The sequence below is a fragment of the Podarcis pityusensis genome (assembly GCF_964106645.2).
Source record: "Podarcis pityusensis genome assembly, chromosome: 5".
Lineage (NCBI taxonomy): Eukaryota > Metazoa > Chordata > Lepidosauria > Squamata > Lacertidae > Podarcis > Podarcis pityusensis.
The window spans coordinates 41289892-41309238 of NC_138032.1; the positions used below are offsets into that span (position 1 = coordinate 41289892).

The window sequence follows — 19347 nt, forward strand, 5'->3', positions numbered from 1 at the left end:
TTGAGAGAGCTTAAAAACATATGGCGGGGGGTGGGGACCCTTTCGGGTTTTCTGTCGCCATTTTGAAGCAATTGGTGCTGACCGGATTAAGTCCCCATTTTATCCAAGGCGCTGAGGCTGGACTGGGCACCGAGGCTGTGCCTCTTCCTTGCCAGAGGGCCTTTTCTTCCTCGAGGCAGAAGCTTCCACTCATATGTTCTCATAGGAAAAGGAAAGCGCAGGCATGGATTGTGGGGGCAGCAGCGGTAAATGGCAGAAGTAGGAAAAGATGCTGACGGAAATCAATGATAGCCATTAGCCTGCCGCTCTTCAGTTGGGGATGTTCACCGTGTTTTTTCTTTTCTTTGCAGGGCCTGTATAAAGTAGCTTTAACTGGCGAAAATGGAACACGAGTTTTTCCAATATTTTCCAATATTTTAAAACCGCTATTCATTTACCTAAAACCTTACAACAAAAGCGTATTTAAAAGTCAAAGTCAGGAATTGGCTAAGTATTCTGGAAAAACTACACCCTTAATTGCCTACATAAGCTTGATAAAATAAAAAACTTTCAACAGGCATTTAAAAGTTGAGACAGAAAGTGCCTGCTGAATGTCTCTTGGCAGAGTATTTCACATCTCCATGCTGCTAGATTTGTGCTCTTGTATAATGGTTAAAAGCACAGGAGCCTTGGCATAAAAAAAGTTGGGAGTACAATCTGATATTTAGCAGGTAGTTTAGTAGCATTTCTGTGGCAACAGTGACCTCTTTTTGGATACCCGTCATTGAGAATGAAAATAAACATAGTATTGGTACAGGAAGGGAGAGAATGAACCTTGGCTTTAGAGAAGTGTCAGAAGGACTAATGCTTCCAAGTGAATGACTTGGAACCCAAAAGTACTGCACTTGTAGCATCCTACCCATATCTAGACACTTAAGTGAGTCCATGCCTCAGGACGTTTGCAGTGGACCCAGAATCACTGAACAAATAAAGGCACATCTTCCTCCCATCATTCCTTCCTACTTTACATTCCCCATAATCTTAGCAAAAATGGAGCTGGAACAATATGTTTGTCAAGCTAATGCCTAATTTGGCCTTCTGTTTTAGCTACTCTCAAAATGGAGCTAACACACTGGCCTGTTTTACAAACTTGTTGAGTCAGATTAGAGTATATAAAGTGTTCAGAATCCTCTAAAAGTTGTGTTATGGTTGTTGCTATATGGAGGATTATTTTGAAAATACTTGAAGTTTGGATGTTGTTTTTGCAGATTGGAATAATCTCATTTTTCACAGCATCATTTCCCTGAGATAAAATCATGAGTTTATTTTGGAAAACATTAGAACAGGGACAGCCAACATGGCACAATCCAAATATCTGAGACTACCTCTCCCATCAGCCCCAGTCAGCATAGCCAATAGATAGAGAATATGGGAGTTGTAGTCCTCAATGTTTAGTGAACACCACATGGCTTCTCTCTTTAAACGTAAAGAACGTTGGAAGTTAATATGGGGTCAGACACTAGAGGAATACTAATAGGTGATTTTATTCAGGTTCTGTAAGAACCCTTTAGCTACAGGGAAGCTAGCCGGGGGGGTTTGCCCCGGGTGAAGCCTCCAGATGGACATCAGTGAGGTTTCCAGCCTGTGTGTGTGTATGCAAATACACATGGGGCAAACTGGGTCTTTGACATGGGTGAAATAAAACCTCGATTCGCCCCTGCTGGAACAGGATCCATTTTGAATAACATAGTTCATTGGATCAGCTATACGTCTTGCGCAATCGTGAAGTCAATGAACTGGCTGGAGGCATTGATTTTTAGAACAGGGGGGAAAGGTCCTAAAGTGTTACAAAACGTTCACTCTCAGTTTGGCAAAACTGGCCCTCACAAGCTGCTGTCGTGTCTCTGGAAAAACTTCAAAGGGGAAAATCCAGAACACAGATACCTAAAAGTAAGTACATATATATTATACAGGACATTGAATCTACATTATACACTTCAGTAAATCCAGTAAAATTATTTAAATGTGTTAATTCAGTTAATTGGCTTTAAAATAAATTTGGAAGTTGCAAATTAATTGTTCATTAATGGTTTGCTGATAATTCTTTATGAAGCAAACAACATATAGCCACATTACTTCCCCAATCCTCACTTCTTCCTTCCTGCTCAAACATAACCCACCTCTATTTTTTCAAAGAAACAAATATTGAAATGGAAATTATTATTATTATAGATAACAGTGAATTCCTATGCCAGAAATACTGTCCTATTTACCATGTTTCCCAATAGTTCTGATTCTAACTACTATTCTGCATGCAATGCTATGTGCACCTCAAATGTATTTGAAGCTCCCATCTTTTCTTCAAATTACTTTTGAAGTAATTTTTTAATGAAATGATTTTGAAATGTTGTCTTATTTTATTGTTGTTAGCCGCCCTGAGCTCAGCTTCGGCTGGGGAGAGTGGGATATAAATAAAAATTTATTTATTTTTCTTATTATTATTCTGCATTTTGTTCTTATATCAGAAATACTGCTCTATATGCTATATCTCAAAATATTGACTGCTGTTCTGCCAGCAGTACTGTAAATCCACTATAAATGCATTAAAAATGAATCCATGCTGTATATCGGATAATAACTTTTAACCTAGCATGCAAAGAATATTCTGTATTAGAACAGAAGCTAACAGTTTTGTTTTCTTCTCAGCAGAAATATTCCTCATATAACGAGTGTGCTATTACATGGTCTCTTATCAACTTTTAAAATAGGATTTTGACATCACAATTTGAGAGTGAATCTTTGAAAATTCACTTGTCATTGAAGGATGGCGTCGTCAGCTTTTCAAATCTCTGCACTGCTTCTGGCTTTTCTGGGTCTCATCCTTTTACTGGTTGCCAGTGTGTCCAACTGCTGGAAATTTTCTAGTCCACCTGCAACGCTTATTACTGCAAGCTGGATTTATGAAGGTCTCTGGATGCACTGTGTAGCTACTTCTCTGGGCTCAGTTCAGTGCAAGAAATTCTTTTCCTTGCTCAGTTTGGAAAGTAAGTTAACACTTTTCATACATAAAATGCTGGATTCTTAGTCTGAATTTGTGCGCCACTTATGCGAACATCTGACATTGTGTGTTTATAGATACATAGGAAAGAACTTTAATGCAAGCTTGTAGAAACAAACTTTCATATATATTCTGTGATCAAATGTTGTGTCAACAATAATCTAAATCTGTCACTGAAAACATTTGTATTTTTAGAAGTACTGTATACAAATAGTACAGTTTACATGCATTTGTCCCACTCCAGGAGTGTTAATGCAAAGGAAGGAGCTCTGGTGTACATAGTCAGTGGCTGCTCCCTTTCAATATTTAAAAATGCACATTTACAAAGGATATGTCCTAGGTAATCACTGCCACTATTTGATCTCTGTTTTTGCCTGTTGGGCAACATTTTGTTAACATATTGGGTGTGAAATACTAGAGCAGTCATTATCCAGGTTCAGCTCCCTCCCTAATGTCTCTAGAACAGAGGTTGCCAAACTATGGTCTGTGGGCCACCAGTAGTCCACAAGCTTCTTTCATGTCGTCCATGGTATGTGTATGAAGATCTGTGGCTAAAGATGGGCGGTAGCGCATCCATCGTATTAAATATTCATAATTGATTTTTTTCTAGAATTCAATTTGTAATACAAAAAGATATAAGGAATAAAAAATGAAACTTACAATTAAAAATCATACAACATCTAACACATCACACTGTAATTGTTGCAGCAGGCAGGTCTGTGAAGATGTTTAGCAATTTTCAAGTGGTCCATGGTGGGAAACATTTGGGAAGCTCTGTTCTAGAAGTTAAATCTCAGACATGAGTGAAGATGTACCTTTTGTCTAGTGTTGCACAAGCATGTAAATTAGGGTGGGGAACAGAGTTTGGCTGGTGGGCTGTTTCCTGAGCCCTTACTCCACAGGCCATTTTGACAGGTGGGTGGCTCTCCAGACATTATTTGACTCCCATCATAACCTACTATTTGGCCATGCTGGCTGGTGCTTGTGGGAGTTGAAGTCCAATTACATCTGGAGGGCCACAGATTAGCCACCCTTGCATTATGCAGTGCTTACATGTTACTGTCACTTCTCCTGTATTAAACTTCATTGAGAGGTATTTAATTGCTGTTTAATTCTACAAAATCTGATAAACGTGTAGCACGTTGGTAGTTGATTTTTCTGGATGTGGTATAAATAGCTGAGTGTTTACACAAGAAAGCTACCATTAGTGTAGTTGCTGATAGTTTATCTAGACACATTCATTTTCACTATTTTCCCATGGAACTTGACACCATATACTTAAATATCATCTTAACTCTTAGTTTATCCAGGGATCATTAAAAATAAATAAATTAACCATTTGAGTAGGTCATTATTTGTATCTTAAGTACTTTCTAATTATGCCTTAATCTTTGAGACTTTGTCTCCTGCTCTGATCCTTGTGCTGTGTTAAATAAACATAAAAATCATGTGGTGTCGGGCTTTTATTTTGCCCTGACGAAGATGCATTAACAAGGAATCAATTTCCTTATCAGTAAATCATTAAGACTTGCAAATTAAACATTCTGGAAACAAGTATTGGAGACAATGCTCACTCAGATCTTGTTTTTCTACATAGTCCAAACACAATTTAGACTTAGTATCTATTAAATGTTTCTGGAAAGTGCTTCTTTATGGGCCACTTTTATTCTAAAAAGAAAATCTCCATGCATATTGATTCTGCATTATCCCCTATTGTGCTCATTTGAAAACGGATAGAGGCAGTCCCAGAAACGGGGGTATATCTACACCTGCCCAGTGATGTGGGTGGGCATATAACAAGATAGCAGTTACCATTTCCACCTTCATCTGGGGCATAGGCAAGGGTGTGTGTGTGTGTGTGTGGATACATCCCCATTTGATTCCTACATTGCAGGGGTTGGACTAGTTGATCCTCGGGATCCATTCCAACTGTACAGTTCTATGATAACCTAAACAAGGGAAGGGTTTTCAAATGTGCACCAGGTAACTACACCCATGCTTGTGAACAGTGGGATCAAAAATCAATCTAGATTAAAAGCTTATTGAGGATGAGCATGCACAATTCTGTATTGAGAAAAACTATTTATTTGCACTACAGATTGGTAAGTAACCTTAGATTACTGTGCTAGTAAGCCAGACCTTACAACTTGACCAAACTGCGGGAGGCAGTGGAAGACATGAGTGCCTGGTGTCCTCTGGTCCATGGGGTAACGAAGAGTCAGACACAACTAAATGACTGAACAACAACAAAGCCATTCCTATAGCACATTGTGGGCAACCTTTTCTGTTGAGGAACATGCTTGTTCACGGGTGAACTTTTGGGGTCTCTGTACTGGTAGTGGTGGAGCTAGACCTGATGATGGGAAGAATCGGAGACAGAGTGTTCTGAATTCACCAGTTCCTGGTGGTGCTTTAGATGGAGTTGCAGTCTTGCTAAAAGAAACTGGCTTATAGTTTGTGGTAGGGAGGGAGGTCTAGCATTGCTTCTTGAGACTCAGCTGGCCTTGGTGACTTAGACCAGCTTTGATCAGCTTAAGCTAACCTAACCAGCTATGACCCATTTGGGGAGAGATCACCTTACTACAGTTGTAAATGATTTGATAACCTCCCTATTGGATTATTTCATTGCATTATATGTGGCACTCCCTTTGAAAATGGTCTGGAAACGTCATTTGTTCCAAAATAAGGTGGCTGGAGGTATTGATGGGGAGTGGTAAATATAATCACATCACACCAGTGTGCTGACATACACCTGTGAACTGACTCTCAGTCTGCTTCCAGGTTCATTTCAAAGTGCTCCTTTGAATCTTTAGTGCCCTAAATGGCTTGTGGGCCAGACTACTTGAAGTATTGCCCTTTCCTACACATACTAACTCAAAGTGCCTACATTATGGTGTTTAGGTACCGGGTAAAGACCCTTCTGTATTCCTATTCCCTCTATATGCTGGTTTGAGATGAATTTGGTTGATTTTAAAATTAGTTTTGTTGTGCAAAATTGGATTTATACTTAGTATTTTTAATGGCTTTGTAAACCACTCAGAGTAGAAAATCTTGGGGTCTGAAATTTCAGCAGCCCCCTATCCAAGGAAAAAATCTCCCCCGCCTATCGTGTTCCATTCTAAAGAATTGTTGCGGTCCCCCCTAAGCACCTTACCCAGTGCGAGTGAACTGGTCATGCTCCTCTAAATCAGCCTCTGCTGACATGGGTATCATAAAGGGCAACCTAAGCAGTTTCTGTGCCAAAACTGAACCTAAGCCCCAATTGAAATGGATCTAGAAAATCAATGTCTTCCAAGAGTGCCTGGATCTGGTCCATGACCTCTCACTCAAGAACCTCTCCCAAAAAGGGGAGATTGGCAACTGGCCAGTAATTGTTTAGATTTTCCAGATCCAGGGAGAGTTTCTTAAGGAGTGCTCTTACCACTGCCTTCTTCAAGCAAGCAGGGACCACCCTCTCTTATAAGGAGGCATTGATAACCTTCCTGATCCAACCAACTGTCTAGTTTTTATCAGCCAAGAAGGCCAAGGATCTAGAATGCAAGCAGTCACTGTGACTGATCCAACTGCTGCTGCTGTGCTATCTGAAGTGAACATTGGTGATTCATGCAAGCCGTTAGATGAGCACAGAGAAGCCAATCCTGATGCAACCCCTAAAGATATTCAGATATTCAGCCTTACCAACTGAAACTCATCCAACAGGACTAGGCAGTGCTCTGGACACCCTTTGAGAGCCATCTGTTGAAACAGCAGAGTCAAGGTCCCAGTGAATGCAAGCTATTTTAGCTATAAAATGCTTTGCAAACAAGTCACAGCAAGCTACTATCAGTTCTGCTACCCCTTTTGGGCTAGACTGTAAAAGCACCCACAGTAGTGAACGGCATAATGAGGATTGCAACGGAGGCTACCAAGTATACCTTCTTTGCTGTCTTCACTGCCACTAAGTAGGCTTGATGATGAACCCTCAGCAGTGTTTGATGGCATTTGACGTGAGTTTCTCTCCACTCATGTTCAAACTGTCTCTTAGCTTGTTTCATTGCTGTGAACTCTGGAGTATACCAGGCAGGCAAGTGGGCTCCATGAAGCAGGAGAAGGCACTCTGAGGCGATTGTTTCAATTACCTGAAGCATTAGATAGCTATGCAGATGTGAAAAAATACCCATGCCGTAAATTTTATCAGAAAAACTGATCAATAGCATTTGTCCTTTTGCAAATCCAGTGCAATTAGCACTTTTTTCTTAAACCACGCCTCCAATTATTAAAAGCAATGTGCTACAAATCTTATCATTTAGTTGACGGAACAAAGATCAAAGGTAGCTTCATTTTGGAGGAAACTAGCTAAGACAGCAAGTGGCCTTTAATGGGGAGATACTTCTTATATTTCATCTTAATACAAAATAGATAATATATCTGTTAGAAGTTTCAACTATGTCTGCTGTTTTGGAACTCACTGGTTTTGTACTCACCTTGGGTGGCTGGGTAGTGATTGGAGCAACTTTAAAAAACAGTTACTGGAAAGTCTCCACCGTACATGGGAGTGTGATTACAAGCTCAAGCCTGTATGAAAACCTGTGGCACAGCTGTGCGGAAGATAGTATTGGAATCTCCAACTGCAGAGCATTTGATACACTTTTGGCACTTCCTGGTATGTCTTTATTTGATGTACATGTCCACGTCTTTATCAGTTGAAATAATTCATTGGGTGGGTGCATGGAAAGTATAAATAGTGAATTTTGACTGAAAATAACATCAATGAGGCATTTCCCTCAAAGAGCTTGTCAGATTATAACAGACTGCTTGTTTGAGCTCCAAAAGTGAAGGATTTTTGAAGTTTCTTGGCATGTCGATATGTGGAGGACAAGATTCTCTCTCCACCTGCTCTGAAAGGTGATGAATCAGAACACACTGAAAGTAAAGTGTGTGTCAGTGCATTCCCTTACTGAAGGTAACACATAGTCTTCACAGAGCTTTAAACAAAATAACATTTTTTGGCTGTTATTAAAAACAGATAAAGGTTTGTGATGGCCGGTTATTTATCTATAGAGAAGGTATTATTGGCATTGGCAATGGGGCAATGTATTGTAGAGAAGCAACTGAGCTTTAAATAAGCTATTAAAAAAATATCTGTACACAGTGGTGTGCCTGTTATTTAGGGGGATTTGTTCGTCACCACTGATGTGTTGGGTTATGATCAGGCTTTGTTAAAATTTATTTTGTAACATTACATTTGAAAATTTGCATTTTGCTTTGCATACACTCAACAAAATCTGCATTGACCTGAAAATATATAGGCTTGCTTTTCTGCATTTTCAAATAATGTACTTCTGGCTTCCATGAGTATTCTGCAGAGGCAATGCTACAAGGATTAATTCCCTTTGGATAAGAGAGGACTGGAGATTTACAATGTATAAGCAAAGCATATTAGAAACAAATACCGTATTTTTCCATGTGTAAGAGTAGGGGTTTTTTTACCAAAAAATTAGGTTTAAAATTGGGGCTCATCTTATACACAGGTAGTGCTGAGGGGTGTTTTCTTAATCAGGAGTCTCAAAAAATAGGGGGTGTCTTATACATGGGGGGGGGGTCTTATACACAGAAAAATATGGTAGCTTCTTACAGGAAGTAGAACAACTGCTGAGCCTGCATCAGATTCCCCAAATGAACAGCATGGATCTTCACAGCCTTCTGGGCTACTTCTAGTTCAGCTACCTCTGGCTAAAATCTCTCACTTTCTATAGCCCCTTAGAGACAGTATAACCTCATAAACATAAATATGTATGTGATGTGGTTGAGAGTGGAACTTGTAACCAATTTCCCACCTGCACACATTTGTTCTGTGTACCGTCTGAAAGTGCCCTTCTTTGCAAATGCTTACTTGCTCCAGTCTATTTCTCTGTTCTTCCCACTAGCTGAAGGGTGGGAGAGACATTCCAGGGCAATAGTATCCCCAGTCATCAAGGAACACCACTGTCTTTTTGTTAGGTCCAAGCCATATTTTGATTTGTCAGGCAAAACCATAGTGATGGGGACCCAGTCACAGTAATAAAGACAGTCAAACTCATAACAGTGTTTTATAGATTGTTTGAGCAGACCATGCCAGAGTTATGACTGCCCTCATTTTACAGTTTCTGACCTTCTTGTCCAGTGTTTCTCAACCTGTGGGCCACGACTTGCAAGTAGGTCACAAATCCTGTGCAAATGATATACAGGCTGTATCAGTAAATCCAAAATAATTGATTGCTTGAAATCTTTCCCTGGTATAATGAATATATCTTATAACTCTCTTATTTTGGTGCCGTGTTGCTGTATTGCAGCTGAATGTCAGAAAGGCTTGAGTGTTAACATTTTAACACTCGGGAATCGCTTTTTGGCAACTGCCAGTAGATCTGGTGACAGCTGGCTACATGGTGCTCATACAGGAAGTTGTCTGAAAGACTACTGTACTTCACACCTGATGGGCAGGCACCAACAGCACCTTGTGGCAAGCTGTCCATTGCCAGATCTGTCACAGATGAGCTAATTATTAATAGTGATTTGAGGTTTGCTGTGTCAAAGTAAGAAACAATATATTTACTCTATGTTTCAATAGTGATCTGAGACTACGTGAGGCAACCATCAAACCTTGCATTGACCTACTTGGTTGGTGAAATGCGAGCTCAGCCATCTCACTGATACTTGCCAAAATAGACTTTATTGTAAATAAAACGATTAAAAATATTTATAGTTCATTATATCTAACACTGCTTGTGTAACCTTTGTTTTTAGGATTTTTTTTTTATAGCTCATGAAGCATTATCCTGCAGCCAGATGGTCTGGGTTCTTATATTCTCATAAACAAAACTGAATAACTTTGTAGGTGCTATAAATATTTCAACAAATCCACATTAATAGGGGTGTTAAGCAACTCTTGGCTTGGATGTCTCAAGTAATACATATAAAATAGACAAATGCATGAAACCAAAGACTGGAAAAGATGTCAGGGCTGAAATTCATGTGACACTAAAAGGATGGGTCGGCATATCTGAGCCAGTGTTACCTTCTGGAGAAGGGATAAATCTTTATTCCTTTGCTTTATTGCTGATTTCGTACAAGTTCCTATACATTTGCCCAGTTTGTGGTTGAGATGACATGACCTTAGTGAGAAATGACTAACTAGTTGGTTATATTATATGTTTGCTGAATTGTGACTTAACTTTTGGAAGAAGATTCCATTGTCTGTACAAAACACCATTCCTTCCTATAGGAGGTGATAATTAAACTTTGCTGGTAACACAGGATTATTATTTTTTTGATCTTTATATATTAAGAGGTCAGGATATTTATTCATGCTTTTCAGGTTTCAGATAAGATAAGAAGTTCCAGGGTTAAAACAGGTCATAATTTCAATTTATGCCAACTTCACTGATGCTATGATCTACAGCAGTGTTTGGGAAATGCTTTGGGGTGCTGGAACGATCCAGGGATGTGGTAGTAGCCCTGGGTCAATTGAGGAGCATGAGATAAAAATAAGGGGGTGGTGGAAGCATAAAGAAGAGAAGAAAATTTTGAAAAACCCTTCATACATGTTTCACCTGCTGTGTAATGGCGCTTACCGCCAGGTTGAGTGGCATTGTGGGATAGTGACAATGCCTCCCCTGGATCCGGTGGTTGTGCTGGAGGCGAAGGGTTTTCCTCGGCTTGGCCCAGGAAGTGGATCGCAGCTTGCCTGCCCATTCAGCCAATGGAAGGTGGGCTGTGGGATGCCGTTGGAGCGTAGTGGACTGTTACTTCAAGTGAACATGCATGGGATTCAGCTGCTTGTTAACTTATTTTTCAAGAAGTTGTAGGCATAAATGTAGATATATAAAAGAATACAAAATTGTCACTGCACCTTTCTGTTTATTTGCTTAAAGAAAGTAGATTCCCAGGGGGTGCTGAGTAATTATCATTTTTTAAAGGGGGTGGTAGGCCAAATAGGTTTGGGAACCTCTGATCTACAGCAATAAATCATAGGAAAAGTTTAGACTGGCACACATTTCTATGGATGCTCTTCAGGGTTTCAGGCTGAGTTCTCTCCCAACCCTACCTGGAGATGCCAGAAATTGGATGTTACCATCTCTGTGAAAAGTAGGTGCTTTGTCGCTGACCTGTGGACCTTCTTTGTGTATCTACTTATATATTTTTAGAAACTTATAGTGTTTGCACTTCATTAAGGAATGGAGAGCTACCTAGCTTTGGAGATTACATAGTTGACTCTTTACACGCAAGTAGCTGCTGACACATTTGCTGCCTTGCTTATTATATTACTCAGCTATCTGATAAGAGGGGCAATCAAATCTCTGTACTGAACATAGTAGCAGCCTGTTCTTACTGATATATATAGTTGTGATAGTATGGGAGACCATTTGCTTTGCACCAACATAGCAACAGGTCATGTGGCATCCTACGTTACATAAGGAGTTGGGCAAGCAAGCCCACCCAGAGCTAACCCAACCACGCAAGCATGTCAACTAGTGGTTTCAGCAGTGTGACCAGGATGTAGCATGTTGGATTCCTCCCCCTCCTGCCATGTGTGGGGTCACTAAACATATTGAGTCAGTTGGCACATTTGGATTGTTGAGAAAGGGCTGTTGGTGCCACTCACAAAATGGTTGCTGTGGGGAGTGGCGTAAGATAAAATGACCATTATGTCTCAGAGTGAAAAGAGGCAGGGCTACAAAATGATGTTGGCATTTCCCCTGCATTAATGGAAAGACAGGCACCTATATTAGCCATTGCCATGCTTTCTCTCAGAGAGAAGCTCTTTGCATCTCTTCTCTCTTCAGAACAGAAAGGAGAGAGGATATCTGATCCAGGCATCCAATGAAATGTGAACATGTTTATGGGGATGTGTTCAGTGTAGGGGAGGGTGAGCCAATGCAAACAGGAACTGAGCAGGAAGAGCAAGCAGTTCCTTGTGCATTGTGGATTTTTAAGGGAATATTTACTGAGCCTTTTCATGCATACCATAGAGCAGGGGTAGTCAACCTTTTTATACTTACTGCCCACTAATGCATCTTTCTTGATGTTAAAATTTCCTTACCGCCCACCAGTGCTCGATGGAAGGAGGATTCAGCTTGTGCCATAGAACCCCCTACCGCCCACCTAGAATCCTGAAACACCCGCTAGTGGGCAGTAGGGACCAGGTTGACAACCCCTGCCATAGAGGGTACTGGTGGGCACACTGGTCCCTATGGTAGCCCCCTGCAGGTCTAACTGAATTTGGGCATCTAAATAGCTACTTCCTTGATGCTTGTGGGAAATAAGTATGATGTCCAGGCAACCAGCCATCGAAACTGTGAAGTTTTGTTTGGTTGTATCCAGTGGCGGCTTTGCACTGTGCATGCTCAGCGTGCCTGTTTTTTACCAATCCCTGCTCCCCACTGCAGTCCCCCCTGGGACCATATGGATTATGGCACAGAAGCTGCAGTGAGAAAGTGGACTGGTTTGGTTGCTCAGCAAAATAATGTGCCTCAAGTCATGGGACGCAAGCCATTAGCGAGGGGCTTTGTATCTTTGTATCTTTAAGTAAAGGTTAAAAAGATAAAGGATCCCTGGACTGTTAAGTCCAGTTGAATTTGACGATGGGGTGCGATGCTTATTTCCGCTTTCAAGCCAAGGGAGCCAGCATTTTTCCACAGGCAGCTTTCCAGGTCATGTGGCCAGCATGACTAAACCGCTTCTGGTACACCATGACAGAAGCCATAGCGCACAGAAACACCATTTACCTTCCCGTCGCAGCAGTACCTATTTATCTACTCACACTGGTATGCTTTCGAACTGCTAGGTTGGCAAGAGCTGGGACAAAGCAACAGGAGGTCACCCCTAATCAGCAAGCCCAAGAGGCTCAGCAATTTAGACTACAGAACCACCTGTGTCCCTTTACCTTACCTTTTTTACAAAGTACTCACATAGATCCATGTATGCACAGGGGCAGCCTAGTCATGCTTCTTGCTGCAATTATTATGCAATTAGTTGGAAGATTGAACTGAATTGTCCTTGACCTTGTTTCTTTCTGCTTCTACTCTCTGCATCTGGGTTCTAACTTTTAGAAGAAAGTAGCTTTGCTTTGATGGTGTGCCATTAAATATATATTTTGCTCAAAACTTCCCTGCTTTCTAAAGGAGGTTCCAGGTTTCTTTCTTTTTTTTTTTAAAAAAAAAAGCCTTTATTTTGCTGACCATTAGAGGGACAATACTGCTTCCTTCCTTCTTTGTGCTCTGACTGCACATAAGTGCTTTGTGAATTGAGTCTGGAGGGGAAGAGCTAGATTGAGACTTAAAAATAGCCTTTTAACTAAAAGGATTCCAAAACAAGCAAGTCCACAGTTTCTGTCCTTATTAAACCAGTGAAAGTATCTGTCAGAACTAGAAATGTATTCTTAAAAAGAAAATATCTGATCATCAAGCGTTATGCTTTGCTCCTGTTTCATAATAAACTTTGTGGTTGCAATTATACCTTGGACTGCCTCTGGATTTGCTGCCAAAAGCAAGGCAGGAGGTAAGGTGGCTGCTTAGGAATGACCGAAAAAGAGGTACTGCCTCACCAGAAAAATGGAGGTGAAAAGAGGACACTGTTAGAATCAAGTGGTATATAAATTCTGGTTCAATGTCTACAAATGTCTACAAAGACCAGCAGTAGCGTTAGGGTGTGTATGTCTGAACCTCCATGCGTGCCCACCTCCCACATATATCCCACGCACACTCCCAAAAAGTTTAAGATCTTTAAACATTTGTATGTTAAGACTATGTTTCCTGCCCTTGATTTTATGCTCACAAGAAATTAACAAATGAGGAATAAAGAAAGATTGGTTGGTTACTTGAAACAAAAGTGACAGAGTATATAGATGTTGTTTTCCAACAGCAAAGTTAAATTTAAGCAGTCAGCATATCTCACAGAATGTATACCTTGATCTTGAGAGGGGAAAGGAACCCTAACTATCTCAGAATCCTAGACATTGAGTATGACCATTTCCCACACTAAAATGAAGAGAAAAGACAACTTCTTATGTAAAATTCCTAACTTTGGCTGATTCATACCATACATAAATGGACTATTTATCCTGTTATTATTGCTGTTAAATTTATATCCCACTCTTCCTCGTAAATCATCCCAGGGTTGCAAACAACAAGTGACAAAACAATAAAAACATCCTTAAAACATCTAAAGCAATTCTGCTACAGATGCAGAGGCCTCAACTTGCTGAAAGACTTGTTGAAAGAGGAAAGCCTTCAGTAGGCACCAAAAGATGATGCCTATCTAACATTCGAGTGGAGGGGATTCCACAGGATAGGGGCCACAACACTAAAGACCCAATTCCTACATTGTGTGGAATGGACCTCCTGGTGGTGTCCCCAGGAAACCCTCACCTGCAGTGCCATGGCAGATTAGGTATATACTTTGTTGTTGGAAACCTGCAAACTACATAGATAAGTTTACATTATAGAACCACCAGACGCTCATTAAAGAGTATGATAATGCTAGATGATAGCGTAGAATTCAGTTGCATAATAGCTACAGAAAACATGTGGCTTACATTTATTTGTCACCTGTTCTTGTCACTTGATTCATTAATCATGTGCTGCAACTCCTATTCATTGGTACAGTGGATTAATAAGTTACTTTATGAATCAATACTTACCAGTGGATAGTATTCTAGGGAATTTCTCACTACATCATAAATATGCTTTTGTTTTTTCTCCACCAGCCCCCAGTCTGAATGTTTTAATTGTTTTTACTAATAATTTTAGTGTTGTATTTGTTTAGTAACCTGCTTTGAGGTTTTTTACATTCAAGTGGTATATAAATTTAAATGAATGAATGAATAGTTAGTAATTGGGGTGTCAGTGCTGCTGAGCTACACAGAGTCAAGATATAAATAGAAATGGCTTTGCAAACCCAATATGGGATGGAGAGAATAGCTTCAAACATTAAACTGGCAAAATGACCACCAGATGGTGGAGATGTTTGCATATAGAATAATTATGCTGGTTGTTGCTCATCTCTGTATGCTTGCATTCAGTCTTGACCATTTACTTCCAGATCTGTCCAGCATCAATCTTTGTTCCTTTCCTTTGTTATGTTGGTTGCTAAGCATGCAAACAAGTATGAGATGAGCATGAGGATTGGTGTAATGGCTTCTAATATCTCAAAGGCCTAGAGGACTCCCTAAAGAAGGGAGGAACAGTGATATCCTCAATGTATTTCTTAAAAGGAAGGAGAATTTGGGCAACTCTAAGAGGAGAAGTCAGACCAAAAGACAGATTCACATACATGTGGGTAATGTAAGATGTTTCTGACAGTCTAAGGGCTTGAGAGATTTCCTCTAGGGTGGAATCATAGTTTGGGCTGGTTCATCTCACATCTGCCTCTATGGGCTTCCTGATATTGCTTTCTATTAAACCAGATATATATATATATAATGTACCATCTGCCCATTGTTGCTCCCAGCAGCCACACATTTGGATCAGTGGGCATGTATTGCTGTTTGACATGTCCTTTGCCGAAACTGATACCTTTCTTGACAACATTTTCTTTCCTCTGCAGCTTATATTCAAGCATGTCGGGCCCTGATGATCACTTCACTTATCTTGGGTATGTGTGGGACTCTGCTGACATTGCTTGGTTTGAAGTGCACTCAGCTTGGATCCAACAGTGAAAATGCAAAATCAAGAATTGCCATGCTAGGGGGAATGGTCTTCATTTTAGCAGGTGAGATATCGGTAGACCGTGCACCAAAAAATAAATAAAGCTAATGTAATAATACAGTGGCTCTCAAAGGATGTTGTGCACCATGCTGGTGTGGCAGGAGGATTCAAGGGCAATCAAAGAAACATTTCAACATTTCAATATAGTATAGTATCAAAATATTTTTTTTTATTTGAAGAATATGAATTGATATCTTTTCAAAATGAGAGATATTGAGGACAACCCTACTAGTGATTCATAATCGCCATTAGAACAGAGTGCTAGAGAAGATGTGTTTATAATTCTATTTTGGGAATGATTAATGTTCTTATGCAGCTGCATCATTTTATGCTTTCTGGATGCCCCGTGATCATATTATAAAGTAGTTGTGTTTTGTGTTATAAATCAAGCACTGCTAGTTGTTGTTTCTTTTTGTTTTCCAATGTATTTCTTTTTGATTAAAAAAATCTATGTGGTGCATGCAAATTTTTATATGTGGCCCAGAGAAAATTTTTTGAGAAGCAGTGGAATAATAGGAAAGGGGAGGCACTCAATTCAACACAATACAATGATGCAGAAACACATCCATCCAGCAGCCCTGAGCAAATTAACCAACTCAGCTGAATTGAGTATTCAGCTGAAACTCATGAGGCTGAGTAGGATTTCATTAATCAGCTGATGACTTTATTATATTTACGTACATGTTATTTCTGTAAGGCAAGGCTGTGGAATTCGTTAGTTCGCTCCATTAAAATGGATCTGTATTGTTTCCCTAGGTCTCTCATCAATGGTTGCTATTTCTTGGTATGCAGAAAGGATCACAGCTCAGTTTTTTGATTCATTTTATGGTGGAACCAAGTAAGTTTACAGACTTGCATGTTGTTGTTTAAAAAAAACTCAGTTCAGTAACTGCAATATGTAAATGGCTTTAGGCATTGTTAAAACTCACATGAAACTAATATTTGGCTTGAATCTTTTTTGCATTGTACGTTTCTTAACAAAAAATGATGAGATTCATAAGAATACTTTGAATGCATGCTTCAGTAACATTCTGCTGCTTCCTGTTGGCCTAGTTCCTGATTTCAGTCTGTTGGTCATGCTGAAATGTGACCAAAGGACAGAGGAATTAATGTCTCTGACAACCATAAAAGAAGATAGGTTGCGGGGGGAGGGGTTTAAAGGATTACTGTAGGTGAAAGCCCTGCTTTGACCCACCTCAGTGTTTGCAGATCATCTATTTGAGACAAAACCCATTTTCCTGCCTTCTACAGAAATAACCTGGAGAGCGGCTGGTCATATCACCTAGCTTTCTCCTCCTATACTCGATGTTTTTCCCACTGGCAGCCACTACATTAGAAAAATATGGCAAAATGTATCTGATTTGATTGTAATGATGCTTCTACGAAATCATTTTTTTTCCAGATATGAGCTGGGATATGCACTGTACTTAGGCTGGGCTGGTTCCCTCCTTTCTATACTTGGTGGGATCTTCCTGACATGTTCAGCATGCAAAGAAAAACACAGGTAGTTGACCAATTGCTATTACAAGAGTAAAAAGTATCAATGAGATTGTTAAAGATTTCACTGAGCTGTCTGTTTTGTCTGGTAACAAACCCCAAGTGTTTATATTGCTTTCTAAGCATTTTGAAAATATATAACATATGCAATGAAATGCCTGAAATAATACTGAAAATGATGGGACTTTCATCTGAGCAAACATGAATAGGATTGGATTGTAACCTCTAGTAAAGGTAAACGGACCCCTGACCATTAGGTCCAGTCTTGCCCAACTCTGGGGTTGTGGCGCTCATTTCGCTTTATTGGCCGAGGGAGCCGGCGCACAGCTTCCGGGTCATGTGGCCAGCATGACTAAGCCTCTGCTGGCGAACCAGAGCAGCACACGGAAACGGCGTTTACCTTCCCGCCAGAGTGGTACCTGTTTATCTACTTGCACTTTGACATGCCTGACTCAGTTAAATTTCTCAAAAATAGAGAGAATGAAAGAATGAGAGAGCAGCAGCACATTGACACCTCTTTTTAATTACAGAGACTACAAGTATGCTGCTACCCGGCAAGGCAAGGATGCACGTATTTACATCAAACAGTCCGAGACAGTCACATCTGCCAAAGACTACGTTTAGATTTTAAAATGTTTCATATGTTCTAACTCATTACTGTATAACATCTAAGCCCTCCATTCCCATTTCCATATTCCACTTTCAACAGACATTTTACATATATGTAGAATTTCCTTCTGGTAATAGTTTAAGCTACAGTGTCATTTGGGTGTATGAGGACTAGCCTAGTAAAGAAAAATAATATGTAACATGTTAGCATATTCCCACCCCACCCCCCAAAACAAAAACAAAAAAATAACACCCAGGAGGTGTTTTTTATCTAGTTTTATCTAGTTTATCTACATTTATTTAGTTTGTCATAATGTTGTCTCATTGTACTAGGGAACACTGTAAACTTAGGATCATTTCAGGAATAAAACGTCTTATCTCTCTCTGAAGGATTCAGTATTTAACCACACAATATGCAAACACTATATGAGGAATGAACTGATTCTGACAAGTTATCATGGACCTTAATAATATTGGTACCACAGTATTTGCATAGTGCTTTAGAGTGTCCAGAGTGCTTCACACACATATTATCTCTGTAACCATTACAACAGTTCTGCATGGTTGATCAGGATAATCCCCACACTGCAGATGGAGGAAGGGGCTGAGGAAGAGAGAGGGAAATTTGCTTAAGGCCTCCTACCAAGGTTGTGATGGAGGCAAGATTCGAAGGGGAAACATTCTCATTCACCTCACTTAGGCATTGCATCACAGAGCTCTCATTGGCCAGAGCTACTGTTAAAGAGACTTTTTGTGCAGAACCTTTGTTACATGTTTTGACCTGCTGCTTATGAATGTATGTTCTACCGAGTGCTAACATCTTTACTGTTTGTGTATATTCAATAAACCTAGAGTTTGTGCTTCTTTATAACAAAGTTTTGCTTCTCTTGTGTGTTATTTTACCCACCGTTAGACATCGGGGCCCACATTTCCATGAACTTAGGCAGAGATAGCCAGTGTGCTGGTTGCGTGACCACCCCACCAAACGATCTCGAGTAAGTAGGTCTCGAGTAAATATCCTCAATAAATGAGAGACTTGTTTGCTCTTCTTCCTCAGTTTCTGTTTGCACAGGCTCAGTCTCCCCTACGCTGAACAAACACTCCTTAAATATGCCCACATTCCATTGTAGGCCAGGATTAGACACCCTCCCTTCTGTTCTGAACAGGAGAGATACAAAAAGCTGCTCTGTGAGTGTAGCAGAGGCTGATGTAGGGCCATCCACTTTTCCATGGACGGGGACCATTTTAGGAGCCTATATCTTCTGCTGCTCGTTTAGATGTGGCAGCTATTGTGTGTTATGCCTTACCACCACCACTGCCCACCCACCAGTCACTGGCACCCATTACAATTTCTTATAAAACCCAGTGTGCCCACTGACCCCAAAAGGTATGCAGTTCCTGGCTTAGGGTAGGGATAAACAACATGTTACACTTAAAAGAAGCCCTGGCCTTTTTTCGAAGAAGAAGAGTGGTAGGGGAGCT

The 19347-nt window shown here is 40.2% G+C and overlaps 1 protein-coding gene across 4 annotated transcripts; it reads left to right on the forward strand.

Moving 5' to 3' along the window:
• The first annotated feature begins 39 nt into the window (after positions 1-39).
• Positions 40-18740, forward strand: LOC308478615 (claudin-15-like). 4 transcript variants are annotated; one of them, XM_081008466.1, is made up of 6 exons: positions 40-1929; positions 2686-3023; positions 15599-15763; positions 16516-16597; positions 17162-17263; positions 17787-18740. In XM_081008466.1, exons 2-6 carry the CDS (start codon positions 2804-2806, stop codon positions 17878-17880), a joined length of 663 nt encoding a protein of 220 aa, XP_080864592.1. In that variant the 5' UTR covers positions 40-1929; positions 2686-2803; the 3' UTR covers positions 17881-18740. The 4 variants fall into 4 exon arrangements, with proteins under 4 accessions (XP_080864592.1, XP_080864594.1, XP_080864593.1 ...); XM_081008468.1 differs by having other exon boundaries at positions 2689-3023; XM_081008467.1 differs by having other exon boundaries at positions 2748-3023.
• The last annotated feature ends 607 nt before the right edge of the window (positions 18741-19347 follow it).